The sequence below is a fragment of the Frankliniella occidentalis genome, unplaced genomic scaffold, assembly GCF_000697945.3.
Source record: "Frankliniella occidentalis isolate FOCC.00 unplaced genomic scaffold, Focc_3.1 Scaffold155, whole genome shotgun sequence".
NCBI classification, from domain to species: Eukaryota; Metazoa; Arthropoda; class Insecta; order Thysanoptera; family Thripidae; genus Frankliniella; species Frankliniella occidentalis.
This window is the reverse complement of record NW_026267281.1, coordinates 370316-386182: the sequence shown is the minus strand read 5'-3', so window position 1 is coordinate 386182 and position 15867 is coordinate 370316. Positions and strand designations below refer to the sequence as shown.

The window sequence follows — 15867 nt, the reverse complement described above, 5'->3', positions numbered from 1 at the left end:
GATATATTTTCACAAACTCAGGAATGCTTAAATTGAGAGGGTCATTGTTATCTCTTATTCGGAATTTTTCGTGAATTTGGTGGTTCACACGACGCCTGTGCTCTGCTTTGACGTCATGTGGACGCCCTTCAAAATAGTCGAACTCTAAAACCAAAAATTAATCAGTACAAAACAAACACATGTGCATGTAAGAGAATAAATTTACTGATCCTGAACATACCCATGGCTTCGTCTCCTTATGATGGCTCTTGATTGTTGACACACTAGGGAGTAACCTCAATAAAGATTACAAAATGCAGAAAGAAACTGAAGGCTTTCAAGCTTTCCAATAAGCTGGCATACACAATAAAGCGGTGTAGTAATCAAACCAACAAGCCTTGACAGGTGTCAAAACAAATGTATACTAACTATTCACTTGTTTAATTACCACAACCTTGAAACAAACTTATGGTTAAATAAACCTCAGGTTAGCCGTTATTGGCAACTCATACAGTCATGTTTTGTTTTGTTTTCTTGTTGTGCAGTTGGAGTTTAGTAATACGTTGCAGCAGGATGGAAGATGTGACATGCAATGTCATTTAAGAAGGCTACACTGAAATAAATGGCTATCCCCATGAGTAAAAGAAAATAACATTTGGGGGATATTACTTTTGGCTCAATATGTAATGAAACTGCCAAAAAACTATGTATGGGGTCTGTAAGTCAACCCGTTTAATTTCTAATATTTTCTGTTCGTTTTGACACAGAGCTATTTAAGCTGATTTCTGTGCACCCAATTTGGCCGTAGAATTTTGGGGTCAAGTTCTCTAGAATCAGAATGGCCCAGGGTACAATTAGGCTTGATCAGATCTTTAAAATTGTATTTGGTGTAGAATTTGACATTTTGGATCAATGTTAAATTTTCTTTTTTCTTTACTTTAATTTTTTATTACTTGTACTTTAATGACAGACAATGCAATCATGTCGGAATCTCTTATGTGAAAGTAAGTTCTCTGACCTCTTCAGCAAGCAGCAGGACTCATTGTCAAATGTACATCAAGGGTGAGGATGTCTAATAAGAATTTTATCAGTTCTTGAATGATGTGCTTTTTAATCAGTCTCAATCATAATCACAAATTCAAAAGAGGAACAGAAGGGAAGAATTCAGTCAAGTTGACAACAGTACGAGCAACTATCTATAAATAGAATAAAAGTAGCACCAAATTCAAGACTAAAAAAGGATAAGATATGGTCAATAAAACAATGCAATGATTGACATTATACCTAGTAACAACATATTTTAAGTAAATGTAATCAGTCCTCAATAAGATTCAAAAATTATTCAAAATTGCCACAAAAAATAAACCTTTCGTCAATGATTAAACAGTAACTGTTTCTAAGGTCAATAAAAAATAAAGTATGACAACCTTACATCAATAAGTTGCATAAGAACACAAAACCCATCAGCAGCTGCACTTGTAGATGTCATCTCTATAAGTGTGTGCTGATAGAAAAAAAATTGCAAACTGCAAACCTTTTTAACGAGTCATCTTTAGATTACGTACTAAACCAATAAGTTCTCTCATAACAAGGGTGTTGGCTCGGATAATGGCCTTTAAATCATCCGTGTCGGCATCAGGCTCAGGCTGAGTCTCATATTGCATCGGGGAGACTACACCAGCATTCCTTTGCAGCCTGCGCTTCGCTGCCGGTGTTAGCCCAGAGGATCTGGGCGGAGTATGGTACATCTGTTGATAAGGACTCTGGGGGAGAAGGGGATAAATAACAATCAAAACTAAGAGGACTAGTACACATGAAATTAGCAAAGTACAATACATATAGTAATGAGAAACTTACATCACTTAAGGTGACAACATCATCACTGTCCTCTTGTTTCACTGCGGCATAAGTCTGCTGCTTGGAGTCATCATCAGAATCGGTGAGATATATTATTTCACTGGCCTCTCCTTTCACCTCCTGCTTCAAACGCTGGAATCAATGGAAAAAAAAAGGTGGTGAAATTATCCCAAGAGGTTGAGTGGCGAAACATTAGGACAGTTTTTAAAACATACCGGCAGAGCTGCAGCACCGAGTAGGTCCTCCTCTGCCTCCTCTTTCACAAACAGGGACGCTCCAATCCACTGGTCATCATTAAGGGGCGACCAATGCCCAATATCATTGCCATCCACAAGAAACTGAAAGGAAGAGTGGGACATGAGATAAAAAGTGGTCAGAGCACACAAGATCTGCGCAACTTAAATGACAATGGCCTAATGGCTCACCTCCAGGGGTGCATCAAATTCAACAGCAACAGGCAACACGAGGGGTGCAGCTGCATTCACTGCCTCTTGAGGTGCAGGCAACACAAGGGGTGCAGGCAACACGATGGGTGCAGCTGCATTCACTGCATCTTGAGGTGCAGGCAACACAAGGGGTGCAGGCAACACGTGGGGTGCAGCTGCATTCACTGCATCTTGAGGTGCAGGCAACACAAGGGGTGCAGCTGCATTCACTGCATCTTGAGGTGCAGGTAACATGAGGGGAGCAGCAGGTTGATTTACTGCATCTTCAGGTTCAGGCAATGGAGCAACATCCGGCTCATCTACATTTTCCACAGCCACCTTATCACAAACAAGAGGGTTTTTGAGAACAAGGCCTACATTACAACATTGAAAAGACTCTAAATTATGAACAGTACCTGAGGAAGGACCACATTTGCCATAGCAGCCTCCACACCGGTCATTATGAGCACACGCTTATAATTTTCCGAAAGACCCTCCACAGTGTTTGGGTCAGGAAATGGCTGCCCGGCCACAAGGTTTGGGAGTACCTTGTCCCTGTACGACTTCCTTGCTCGTCCCTTAATGCCATTCCATGCCTGGTAAAAAGTTACAATTAGTTTCAAGGGGAATAAGTAAAAAGAAGGTAGTTGGAGGGTTCACTTACACTCTTCCACTGTTTCCCAGTCTTTTGTGCTGAATCTTTGTCTGCATCATTGACAATAATTGCAAGACTGTCCCATTTCCGTTGCATCCTCACTTTTCCACCAGGATGGACCGTAACCCCTGACAGCATTTCGGGGTCATTAGCAATATAATTAAAAAGAGCATCCCATTGGACGTCTGATGGAGCACAATAATCTGAAAAAGAACAATGCCTCTCAATAGCAATCTTGATATGAACAAGTTGAAAATGACAAATGGAATAACATAATATTAGTCCCAGCAGGTTGCACGATTGCAATAGAAAAGAAACACGTAAATTCCCAAAATGTGGTCAGCATTTCATCATAATTTAGGTACATGATTCTATAATTCTGAGAGGATTGACAGTAACATCTTAGATACAGAAAGATTCAAACAATTCATTGGAGGTTTAGAGACCCATTGCCAGTCGTAACCAGCAAAAAATTTAGGGAGGGAATGACCACGCATAGCAAGACGACGGATGAAGTCTGAACACGCGTACTTCGCTTTACAAGGAATTATTAAGTACAATAAATCCGCAGATAGAACAATTTTGATGCGGGAACGGGCAGAGGGGTACAGCAAAGTGAAAGAAAGTTCAATGTTGGTTGCGCCTAGCCTACTGCCCCGTGAGAAGAGGTTAGGTTACGGACTCGGAACCGAAAATACAACTACAATTGTTTGTCCCTCATTACGCACATTCTGATGAATTAATTACGGTGATTTGATTGACGATGGGGCAGTAAAAACCAACGATATGGCCCACATCTACCCATTGCAATACCAGGATGAACACCCTAGTAGCCTGCGGCTTTTCGTTTGAACAAATAACACAGCAACTCCATTCCGAAACATTCAGCAAGAGGAAAGCATTCTACGAAAACTAAAACCTGGTAAAACTCCAGGAATTCACTTACCCATTTCGAACCACAAGTACACAGGCGACACGAGGCGAAAGGTAATGGTCAAGAACCAGCGGCTAGAACCACGAGAAGTTGAATGCCTAATAATGGCCGACAATGGCACTAGCGAGCGCGAGCAGGAACAGTTGAACACCCACGAGCACGAACCGAAGGCAGAGCCGAAGGCGGCCGAAGCCGAAGCCGTTGCCGAACCGATGAGCGTCCCCGATCAGTACCACGCCCGACGCGCCGGTGCCGACCCACGCGAGGCCTCCTCTCCCGTCTACCTCCCCTTGAGCGCTCTCCGGAATCAGTCTGCAGGCTACAGCGCAGGCTACGGCGCAGCCCAGGGACGACGCTTGCTTGCCGCCTGCGCGGAACACAGTGGCGGCGGAGGCGGCGGCGAAGGGGGTCGGAAAATAAAGCAGCCAAGTCGTCGCGTAAATGGCGGGTGCAATGTCAACAAATAATGGTCCGGCAAGGGTGAGGGGTGGGGGAGCGGTGGTGTGTGCTCCCACGCCCACGCCGTCCGCCCTTACAAAAGGGCGGGGTGGGCTGCAGCGTCGTCGGGCGGGGCGGGCGCTCCGCACAGAGTGGGCGGCCAGCACATGAAATGAATGACAATGTTGTCCCTTTCCTTACTCCAGCGGTGTGGAAGTTCTTTTGTCCCCCTCCTCGGTGAGACAGGGCTCAGGTTATGAGGGGGGGGGGGGTAAAGGGGTGTGTGTCAATGGCTCTGCTTGGACCCCCTCGCTCAGCGACAGGGCGGCGCACCCTTTTCCCCCTAACGTTTAAAGGGCCAGAAAGGGCACTCACCTCGCCGCTACACAGCAGCGCTTCTGCTTCTCCGTCGCGAGAAATCTTATTCCTTTCAACTAGAAGGAAGCTGCTCGTTAAGAGGAACAAGAAGAGGTTAGCCCTAAGGTGGTGGCGTGGCGTAGCGCCGCCCATAAACAAAGCAGAACGCAGGTGACCATAGCTTCTGTGTTTTGCCGCGAGTGCATGTGTGATCATAAACCAAGTTTTGTACAATTTGTTAAAAACCAAATGCGTCTAGATATTATCGGAGTAGCGTTATTGAGTCAATACGTGGTTCTGTACAGTTTTGCGTCGGAAAAGTAAGTTTACACAACCTTCCAAACCGTCCCGGTGTCGTTGTCTAGGTTAGTGTCCGGACATATTGCATTTGTACAATTTTAACTCACTGATAATAACTCAACTGTCGTAATAAACCTTGGTAAAGGTGGAGGTGTTACCAAGGTAAGGTGCTAGATGCATAGTTCCGTTCTAAACAGTTTAAAATCTAACGACCTGCAACATAACCTCTGTTACCCAGGTAGCAGAGCCGCGCGTAGAATGCGCATTTTTAGCGCATTGACCTGCATTTGTGGCGCTTAAAATGCGCAAAAGATGCAGGCCTTGCTGCCTGGGTAGGCTGTCGTTCATCTTCTGCTTTGTTTAGGGACGGCGCTACGCCACGCAATCTCATCAGGGCTATCGTCTTCTTATGTTCATCTTATCGAGCTAGCAGCTTCCTCATAGTAAGTAACGACGACGAATTATTCTGAGCGACAGCACACCAGGCCTCTCCGAGCGCCTTGGTGACGGTGAGTTGGGGGAGAGTGGTCTCTTTACACTCTGGTAGAGGCAGTCTTGGGGACTGCCTAAAAAGTGAGGTTGTAGCTGATCTAGATCAAGAGACCGTGAGTCACTACTAACAACCCAGCACGTGGCCCGCCCGGCGGGTGGGCGACGGAGAAGTCTGCAGGAGGATGCGGGGCGAGGGGTACACCACTCCGATTCTGGGCGTACACCTACTTTTAGTCAATTTTCTTTCGCCGTGACTTTTTGGCTTTTTTTGTACTTTAATTTGACTTTTTTTTTACTTTTTGATCAATTTTATTTGACTTTTATGAATTTTTCCCCTATTTTTTGAAAATAAGGGAGAGTCGAATTTTTGGGGGCTAATAATAAGGTTTTTCAAGACTTTTTGGTATGATTTAAAGCATGAATCGAATAAGAAGAAAATTCGTCATCAGAGTTCACTCCCCAAGGAAGAAAAACATATCATTTTCAATATTTAAGTGTTTTGATCAAGCAATCCCATGAAATCCAATAATTTCATTTTTCTCACTTTACCCGCCCTCCTACCTCTTTAAAAGACAGTGATCTAGGACTTTCCGATACAATCACAGGTAGCTTTTTGGCCTCTTAAAGGCAGATATTGCACTGTCATGTTGACTTTTTGGTGACTTTTTCAGTGCCTTTTCTCTGACTTCTCGTTGACTTCCCGACGACTACACGTTGACTTCAATTGACTTTTTTGACTTTTTATTTGACTTTTTTGACTTTTTTTGACTTTTTTTGACTTTTCAAATGACTTTTTGACTTTATCTTGACTTTTTTCTTGACTTTTTTCATCGCGTACACCTACTTTTAAGAGTGGTGTACCCCTCGATGCGGGGCTGGAGTTGTCGGAGTTGGATTATGGGAGCCGTGTCAATCCCCATGACGACTCGTCCTTCGTCCTTCTGCACACCTCCGGTCGGAGCCCGTCGACCTCTCGGCTCTCGGCCCACGCCTTCCACTGGCTATTTGAGACCGTCTCCGCCGTATCCGCCCACCTGAGGACTGGGACTACTGCTCTTGACTTGGACCCGGCCTGGCCCGCGCGGAGCGTGCCGGCGCCAAGTGTGCGGCACTAAGGCGATTAGCGCGCGCCGCCGGTATGGTTCCCGATGCAGGCGAATCAATCACGATCCAAACGGCCTCCCCGGAGAGCGCCGCACAGCGCCGTTGATGTGCAGCCGCTCGGGCGCGATGAGACATCAACGAGACATCAAGCTGCGCGCGCCGGGGGGACGCTCTCAAGCGACGGCAGGGCCGGGTCGAGGTGTCGGGGAGGGGAGGGGGGAGGGAATGGCTCTCGGGGGGCCCTTGGAGGGAGAGCAGGGGCCGAAGGGGCGGGTATGACGACGCGTCCTGGCGCCCCCCAGGCGCCGCCCCCGAGCCGCCGCCCCCGCCGCTGCAGACGACACCCCGTGACGTCACGGCAGATAAAGGAATAGAGCGCAATCTTTATGGAGGTGATGTGTGCTGCCCACCATGCCAGCCCCCCTTGTGTTGTGTTGTCTCTCTGGCGGCTCGGGGTGGCGGGTGCGGCCCTGTGTAAAGAAAATTATTGCGAAATCCGCGCCGAGGCATGCGTGCGGGTGCGTGGGGGGGGGCTGGGATGGGGCTCAGGGCGCTGGGGCTCCGTATGAAGGGCGGACCCCGACGAGCTGAGTCAGATGTCACATCGGGAAGAAGAAGGGGAAAGGGCCTTGCGAAGCGATATTGATTGACGTAGCAGCGGCAAAAGTTATTTCCACAACACTTCTTCGGTTTCTGTGATTGCGGACATCTTACACACAAAACGAATTTGGTGTTAAGAAATAAACCCGTTCTTTGACTTCAATTGTAGGTCTTACTGCGGTGCGATCATCCAAAAAGCGCGCCCTTCATCCATCGCGATTAAATTGCCTCTTGCTATTGCCAATGCAAGGCCCCATAGCGCCTGACGGGTAGGCAATATCTTGGCTTTAACGCATGCGTGTATTGCGGGGTGGCCTACCACGAGTCTCGCAGGCGCTTAGCTCCGCTGTTGTGGTATGGCGTATTTCCCATTTGCCATTTCCACCAATGATCTTCGTCGAAAAATGACATAATTTTCTGATAATCCATTTAATCATTCATTTAGATCATTCCGAACAACTTAAACCGGAATGCGTACATGAAATGTGTACATAGGTTCCGGATTTTCAGGTTTATTTCGAGAAGTAAAATAATTTCAGAATACCCTGCGACTACACGGTGGGTGATGGCGCACGTTCGCGCGCACACAGCGATTCGTGGGCAACGACAACCGAATCAATTTGTTGTCAATTAAGTGGTCTTCCACCACTCCCTCCCTCAAACCCCTGTGCCGCCGCCGGGCTGCGGTGGGACCGTGTTTCGCCGTAGCGTAGCGGGGGCGGGGGGCTGGAGTGGGGCGCGCGGAACAGAACAAGATTTGCAGCACCGAGCTTGCCGTGGAAGTGGTGCAGCGGAAGGTTTGGTTTTCATTTGCGGGAGAGCACCACGCGCCGGGCTGTGCCGGCCCGGGCCCGGGCACGCCCACAACGCACTGCACTCGGCTGCAGCCCTCCGGCGGCCGTATGTTTGGCGAGCTGTCAATGAGTTTTCATAGCGGGATGCGGTCCGGCCCCGCGGGGGGCACAGCCGCGAGCGTACTGCAATCATCATGCTCTAGCCCCTGATTTGGTGGGATTCGCGAGGGCATTCTCTATCCCTCCCGCATTTTTACGCCATAAAGTCGATGGAGTATCCGACAATAGTAAACGCGGCAAACGACGCTAGTTTGCCACTTTTGCTCTTATTCTGTGATTTATTCTAGAATATCGTTGTCGGTTGCCGATGAATGCATTGCATAAGCTCATTTAAATAATACGTACAAATCAAAGTGACGGTTGAAGATCATAATAGCGCTTTGAAGAGCTGTACAGTGAAAGCGTGCGTTTACGTTTGACTCTTTTTATTTTCTTTTTTCTTCCATAATTAAACTGTATCAATGATTTTGGCACGCGCACTTTGCTTCAGTTGTTGTGGGGGCATGTGTCTACTTGAAATGTAAACAGCTTTTGGCGCCGCGGTGCACTACTGTTCAGCTCCGTCCGTATTCACATGCCCCTCGCGCTCGCGTCCTCGCGGACGGGTGCACCACTGCTTGTGTGTGTATAATTGAGCACGAAGTTTGGACATGGTGGATACGGCTGAGGTCGGCGTCAGCCCCTCCGATACGCGGGCGTAACAGGACAGCGGCGGGCTGTCGCTGTGTTGTGTGAGTGGCGCACCCCGCCCGCCCCCGCTCGCCCCCGCCCGGCCCTGCTCATTCACCCTGTCACTGGCAATACTATCGCCGCCGCCTGTCTTGTCGATGAAGTGCGAGCGCGCGTTAGAGCGCTATCTGTGCCGCTGCGATTCGTGTAGGCGGCGGCGGCGGGAGCCCGGGGGGCCGGGAGGGGCAGAGAGGTCCCCCAATGGGACCCCAACAAGACCCGGACGGCAGCCCGAACTGACAGAAGGGTGTGCAGGAGGACGGTGCAGGTCGATGGCCACGGCCGCCCGTGGCCGCCATGCCCTGCCGGCATCGGGTGCCACACCACGCCACGCCCCCACCACGCCACGCCTCGCCTCGCCACGCCACGCCTCACCACGCCTCGCCACGCCACGCCTCGCCCCCGCCACGCCACGCCACGCCACGACACCCGGCCGACAGCGTATAGTGCCATTCATTGGCGTACGGCTTGACAAACAATCGCAGCGCTGCCGCTGACATAAATTATTATGCGTGCCTCGCAGACTTTCATACATACATGGCACTGCGAGTCCTTAAATTAAATCGGAAAACAGTGTGACCGCACCAGCTCGGCTGGGTGTTGGTGGGGGAGGGGACCTCCCGGGGGGCGACCTCAGGGGAGGACCTCGGGGAGGACCTCTGGGAGGAACTTGGGGAGGACCTCGGCATGATGTGGAGATAGGAGATAGGTGGGAGGCTCGAGGGTGGCGGCGTTGGGGGAGGTCCAGGAGGGGTGGCTCGGTAGGTGGAGCGTATAATTTCAATACGTAATGACTATAACTTGGCATAATGAGTTAGTTACGTTCTTACGCCCGACGCACAGAGAAAAGGGACGCGGAAGTCTGCCGACGTCGTGATGTCAGCAACTCCCCTATCGCAGTACGCCCCCGCAAGCGTTGGCCGGCCCGTGCGTCTTCGTCTCCTCTCGCTGTTTGAAATGTTACGACTCTCTTTATGAGCGTGGAGCGGGACTTCTCTACATCCCCACGAGCTTCCTTTGCCAACACCAACACCACCACCAATTCGCCCCCCCCCCCCTCGGACCAATTTAAATGCAAAGTCAAATAATGCTCTGTGCGTAGGTGGGCGAGACCGTAGGGCAGGGCGGCGGCGGCCTGGACGGCCTGGGGGGCCCGCTCCCACGGACTTGCAGCAGCGCTCACCTCTGGCTGCGTGTCATACGAGCACGGGGCGGGGGGAAGGAGGGGGCCCTCCACGATGCATTTGAATACAAAAGAAAGACATCTGATAACGGGAATAGCGATCTCCCCTGCAGGTGAGTAATGCAACAACAACATGAAGATCTCTGTTGAAACCTGATGATATTCCGTCTTTTGCCGCCACTTTGCTTCTCTAGTCGACGCCTTTTCCCCCGGCCGTTTCGACCGCGGTGCGTCAGTGTTCTGCCGCTGCATTATGTAGACAGCAGCCGGATTCATATTAAAATTGTTCTCCCTTCTCTTTTTCGCAACAGTGTGGCAGGGCAGGGGTGACGCCGCCGGTCCGGGCCGCGCGACTAGAAGCGGAGGCCGCGATGTCAGCGCCGCCTTCCTCCCTCGTCCCTACCAACCACCCCTGACTCGATCCGTGCAGCTTCGCCAGGCTCAGCCAACAGCCCCGCTCCGCCCCATCCCGCGTCGCGCAGTGTGCAAATTATTACGCTCGCCTCTTCGTTTGCTCCTGCGGTGCCCTTCCCGGGGGCGGGCTGCTGTTTGGTTAGCTCCCGGCCGAGCAGCGCCCAGCGCCGCCGAGGAGTCTTGCAGGGCCTCCTCGAGCTCGGCCGGCGCGGCGGGTCGAGCGCCTGCGGGTCGCCCGGGTAGGCAACCCGGTGCGCTCGCGAGGCCAACGGGACTGCATGGCAGCGCCTGCCACCCGCCTGGCAGGCCGGCAGCCTTCTCCGCAGGGCATGCTTCCTCCTCCTCGCAGTTTATCTCCCTCCGGACCCCCTTCCCCCTCTCCCCCTCCTCTCTTTCTAATGGGATTGGGATTTTCTCCGACCGCTTCTCTTCCCCCCTTTTCCCCGGAAAAAGCACACAATCACTGTATTGATTCATTCCGTGCTGAATAACTGCTTCGGCTTCAGTCGAGGCGGTAGCAGCACCGCTGTACCGCTGTGCGGGGGAGGTGGTGCCCGGCGACGACCTCCGCGCCATCGGACTGCCCCGCCCCGCCCTCGCCGGGAGCGGTCAGCGAGCACCGCCCGCCGAGATGTTCCCACAGCGTGCGCGGTAGCCTGGCGCGGCGGGGCGTGGCGGGGCGGGGCGTGGCGGGGCGCAACTAGTCACACATGACGCAACACTTATCTCCCTCCCCCCACCCCATCGTCCCCATAGTGATTAACGGGACCAGGCGCCATCATTAACTAGCAATCCCCCTCCCCCTCCACCCACCCCCGCCCGTGTTCGCTCTGTGTTCTGCGTGGGACGCTCCATCTCTCTCCCACGCCATTAGACCAGCCGCCTCGCCGACAGAGACAGTCATCCAGATCATTGGACACCTCCCTCGATGGGTGTTCCGGGCCCGCGGGAGGCCTCGTTCCGGCCCGGCGGCCTCCTGGAGCCTGATGCTTGAAGCCTGGAGCCCGATGCCTGGAGCCTGGTACTCTAGAGCCCCGAGTCTGCAGCCTGCTGGAGCGCGCGGTGTGAGGACGTTACGGGCGATACGGTCGTAGTAGCTTTCTGGTGACTCGCGGGCTTCCCTGGTGCGAAAGGCTTCACGCCCGCCGCGGCGCTCGCTTTGCCCTTTTCCGGGTCGTATAGCGTGACCCCTCGGAGGCGTCCCGCCACGCCCCGCGAGAGGAGAGCCATCAGGTGAAACTATGTTAGCGGCGAGCTATTCCACTATAATGTCGGCACGTGTGCAGGAGGGCCGGGCCCGGGCGGCCCGAGGCTGGTCGGCGAATACCTGGCCGTGCTCGGCCTTGGCTGCTGTGCACATATTGGGGCCGCTATGTCCCGCCTGATGAGCGGCGGGGGTGGAGAGGAGAAGGGGCTGGCGCCTCGAGCGCTCGGAACATGCCACCTGTAAGGGATACGCAGCGTGGAGGATGATTATATCGTGATGGAAAATGTTAGGGATCAAAGTTCACGCCTCTCTTTTCAGCTCGGGAATGCCGGCGTGCTCACAGCCGAGCGCCAATCGCTACGCTGCAATAATCAGCTGAGCGTGCCATCTAAGTTTCAGAAGCCGGAAGCAGCAAGTTTTCGGTACAATTTTCAGTTTCAGCAGCAGTTATTCTGGCGTCTTCGTCTTCTCTCTTTCATTTCGCGTCCTCGTTACATGCCTTATTTCTGCTCGCTCGCCGTGCAGTTGGTAGTAGTCCCGCGCGGGCCGGGGGGCAGTGGCAGGGTCGTCCTCTCTTCTTGTGTGACTGACCTTCCCTTCTCGGCCCGGCCCTGCCCGGCCCGGCTCGGCTCTGCCGTGTGTCAGACACAACAATCCCGTCCTTAATTGGAGCCGCCCCAGCCGCCCCGGCTGGCCGCGCGCTCGGCTCGTCACAATGGCGCTCGTGGCCGCGCCGCTAACGCTCGCTGCTAACGCCGCTAACCATTATCATCTCCAGCCCTGTCGCGCCGTCCGTCGCCTATTGGTCTGTCGGCGTTGCGCGACCGCGATTTGACGAATGGCAACAGGGAGGCCGGTTTACTAACTGAACCTGACGAAACGGCGGCGGGCCGGGCCGCGGGGCAGAGGCTGATGGTGAGGGATCGGTTAGGAAGAGAGAGAGAGAGAGGTTGAGGGGGGAGGAGGGGGGGCTTTTAGCCGCTTTTGCCTTTTGAGGCACGCTGCAGCGCGCGCGTGAGCTTCGATAATTTGTCGCACAGCCCCCCCTCGCCCTACTCCACCCTCCTCCCCCTCCCGGCTCGCAGCTGCAATCAAGGAGCTGGAAAAGAGCTGCCAGCGCGCTGCTATCAGAGGGCTGCTGCGTCGAGGAAGCTGGGCGGGGCGGGGCGGGGCGCGGGCTGGCCGCCTCTGCTGACCCAGTAACTTGATTACCAACACAGCAAGCGCCGCATGGCGCCGCCCAGTGCCACCCGGGCCTGGGCCGAGACCGAGGGCCCCGCCGGAGCTGCTGGAGCCGGGCCCGGGGGCGGCGGGCGCCAGGGCAGCCCTTTGTGGGACTGCTGCCGCCCCGGCCGCCGCTGGGGGGCGTCTTTAGCACCGGGAAAGGGTGGAAGGGGGAGATCCTTTTTCAAAGTCATTGGTATCATCCCGGGGCTCTGGGCGCGGCGACTGCGGGCCACAGTCAGCGGCATCAATGACGGCGGCGGAACGGCGTTTGATGACACGTGTTGTCGAGTGGAACGAACACAGTGCGCAAAATATTACGTGGCAAGCATCATGTTGACAAAATCCACCGCCGAAAGTACCGACCTCGATTTAATAGGCTATTTTAGCGAATTGAATCCAGGGCCGAAAGCAAGATGTCAAATGGAATCAAAAGTAGCAGGCAGCAGTTGAAGGCGAGCTGACGTATAAGAAATACCTTCTTACCTATCCTTGGTTTAGTTATTTTCTCTGAAACCCTTGAAACCACCTGCACTTCTCACACCAGCACCACGACTTGCAATCAACTGCTGTTTCCGTTTTTTGTGATCCCATTTTACTTCTTACTTCCGGTCCCAAATCGCCGGGGACCGTTCCTCATATGACTCTTTATTTTCCCGACTTCCGTTTTTCTTCCCCTTCCGTTTGATCATAGGCACCTTTAGAGTACCGTTCCGTGATGATTGTAAATACTTTAATGGTCGGCTCTGCAGGCAGGAGGAAGGACCTGCTAGCTGGGTCCTATGCCTCCTAGTACTTCAAAACTCTCCTCCTGCGCCTCCTCCCTCTCCGTCAGCAGGGGAGGGACGAGAGGGCCGTGCGACCGAGCCAGCCTCCTGTCCCGTGTGGGCGCGGGGTCGCGGCGGTCGGTCGCAAGTTTGTCGGCGGTGCCGGCGGGCTGGTCCGGGCCGTGCCGGGCCGCTGTCATTCAGGGGTCGGTCTACATAATTAATGGAGCGGGAGCGCGGACAGGCCGCAGCATATTGATCATCCGGGGATGTTTTTGCTCGCTCGGCCCTGCTGTGATTGTTGTTGTGTTTTGCCGTGTATTGTTGTGTGTATGTGTGTCGCAGCCAGCCGTAGGCAGTGTATTTGATGCCATCCGTTGCTGCTGCCGCTGCCGCCCCCAAGCGAAAAGTTTCGGAACACATCATAGGGTAGAAGAAGGAAGGAGAGTAGTACGCGTGGGCCCCCATAACGTTGGAATTTGATCACATTGTTCACATTTTCCGGGCGAGCACGGGCGGAGGGAGACTAACAATCTCCACAGTCTGAGGATGTGCAAGGTGTTTATTCGATGAATCGATAATGAGCAGGGGCGAGAAACTGCAACGAAGTGACAAAGTGGAGCCGGAACCAGCACACATAACCTAAATCGTGCTTGCTGGCAATAGCCGCCGCTGTAAATCGCAATTTATTTCAGTGCTGTAGTTTTTTGGTCCAAGAATGTTTTATGCAAGTAAACGCGAAAACAATTAATGCACTTCCCAAGTGTTTTTCGGCTGCGCTTTGTCCCTTTCCATCGACCCCCTGTCCGCGGTGACCCTGTTGAGCCGTGTCGGGACCAGCCGGTTCACCACTAATGCAAGTGGGTTGGCAGGCCCGGGCCAGCGATGGGTACGGCGCCGATAGCAGAGCGACCATTCGTTCAAACACATGGCCCGGCCACGCCGCCGCCGCAGCCGCAGCAACCCCGACGGACTTTACAACCGACGCGCCCCATCGCGATTGCAAAAGCAATCTGTTCTGAAGCCTCGGGCGGCCACACATTTTAATACGACCAACTATAAGGGCAGATTTCCTCTGCCCGGTTCGCTGGTTTGTGCTTCGAGGTAGGTTTTTTTATTTTACGCCGACTCGGCTGGACGGTACTGGTCCTTGTCCGTGGATGCGCGCTGTGCGTTTGGCGTGCGCTCCGTGTGTTATCTGCCCCTCCATAGCCCGCCGGCCGCGCACTGGCGCACCGCGGACTGCAAGCGCAACGACTGCCGCCTGTCGCTATTCACTCACGCACAATATACACACACACAGAGGCAGGCCCGCGTTGCCAAAATTCCCGTACATTTTTGACGTACGCGAAACGCGCGCATGTGTATTGAGAGCGAGTGATGTGGGCTGCGCATTGCGCAGTAGGGGGAGTGGAAAGGGGGGGGGGGCAGACAACCACATTATTATAGTGGCTCAGTTCGGTTCACGGGCCTCTTCCATTCAACAAGTCCCTCTGCGCAAACACACGCACACACAAACACACACACACATATGCACGCACGCACACACACCCACACACGCGCACGCGCGCACGCCATGTCTGCACATACACCCAGGAGCCCATGTACGGGGTGACCCTGCGCGTCCTGCGCGTGTCTGTGCGGTTTGCTTATTGTTCGCTCTGGCTTGTGTGTGAACCGATGTTGTTTCGACAAGCGTCGTGAGTGAAAGAGGCGGTCATTCGCAAAGACATTGCACAAACATCGGGAGTTTGGTGAGTTTGAAAAATGATTTAAATCCTTCAGAAACGCGCTGTTAGAGGGGGGGAGAGGCAGAGGGACCGAAAAGACAAATAATAACCGACATTCGCTGGAAATCGTGCGCCCTTCGTCTTGGCGTTGGAGTGTGTCAGAGTCCCTCCCGGCGGCGCCCACATGGCGCTGGCGCCACTCTGCGTATTTATCTGGCGCGAGGGTCGAGAGGGCGGCGCAATGCTCGCACTTTTCCACCGTTTTGATTTTCTTTTCGTTTTACAATTTTAAAGTTTTCCGTCCGAAGTAAATTTACTCTAAAGTGCCTTTTCTTGAGCCTTTCCTTTCATAAGTTTGAGAAAAGTGGAGGAAGAAGGCGGTTTTTGTGCCATTCTGTTTTCGTTCTTAGATTACCCTGCGTTTGAACTTAGAGGTGGCGCCTTCGACGGGCGTGCAGCGCAGGCAGGGCGAGGGGGGTGTTGCTTTCTCTCTTTTATTCTTCTTGTTTGTTGGTATAAGTGTAAGTGTGTTTATTGAAAGTGTTATTGTTTTCTTGTGTACCTCCTCGCTTTTTTTTTGTGACTTTTTCTTCCTCCCTATTGTTTTTCTTACAGTGT

General features: G+C 53.0%; 1 protein-coding gene across 1 annotated transcript; it reads right to left on the bottom strand.

The window, feature by feature from the left end:
- Positions 1–890: 890 nt before the first annotated feature.
- Positions 891–4171, bottom strand: LOC113202257 (uncharacterized). The gene is made up of 7 exons (XM_052271236.1): positions 3863–4171; positions 2926–3119; positions 2678–2857; positions 2262–2600; positions 2052–2174; positions 1837–1968; positions 891–1742 (listed from the first exon to the last, which is right to left on the bottom strand). The coding sequence occupies exons 1-7, from the start codon at positions 3864–3866 to the stop codon at positions 1518–1520; spliced, it is 1197 nt and encodes a 398-aa protein (XP_052127196.1). The 5' UTR covers positions 3867–4171; the 3' UTR covers positions 891–1517.
- Positions 4172–15867: the final 11696 nt, after the last annotated feature.

What these genes read in the sequence shown, in the direction of transcription:
- LOC113202257 (XM_052271236.1), bottom strand. An exon ending in CTGGGAAACAGTGGAAGAGT is followed by an intron (nt 2,858 to 2,925) that starts GTAAGTGAACCC and finishes ACTTTTTACCAG; the next exon opens with GCATGGAATGGCATTAAGGG. An exon ending in AATTTGATGCACCCCTGGAG is followed by an intron (nt 2,175 to 2,261) that starts GTGAGCCATTAG and finishes TCTTCCTTTCAG; the next exon opens with TTTCTTGTGGATGGCAATGA.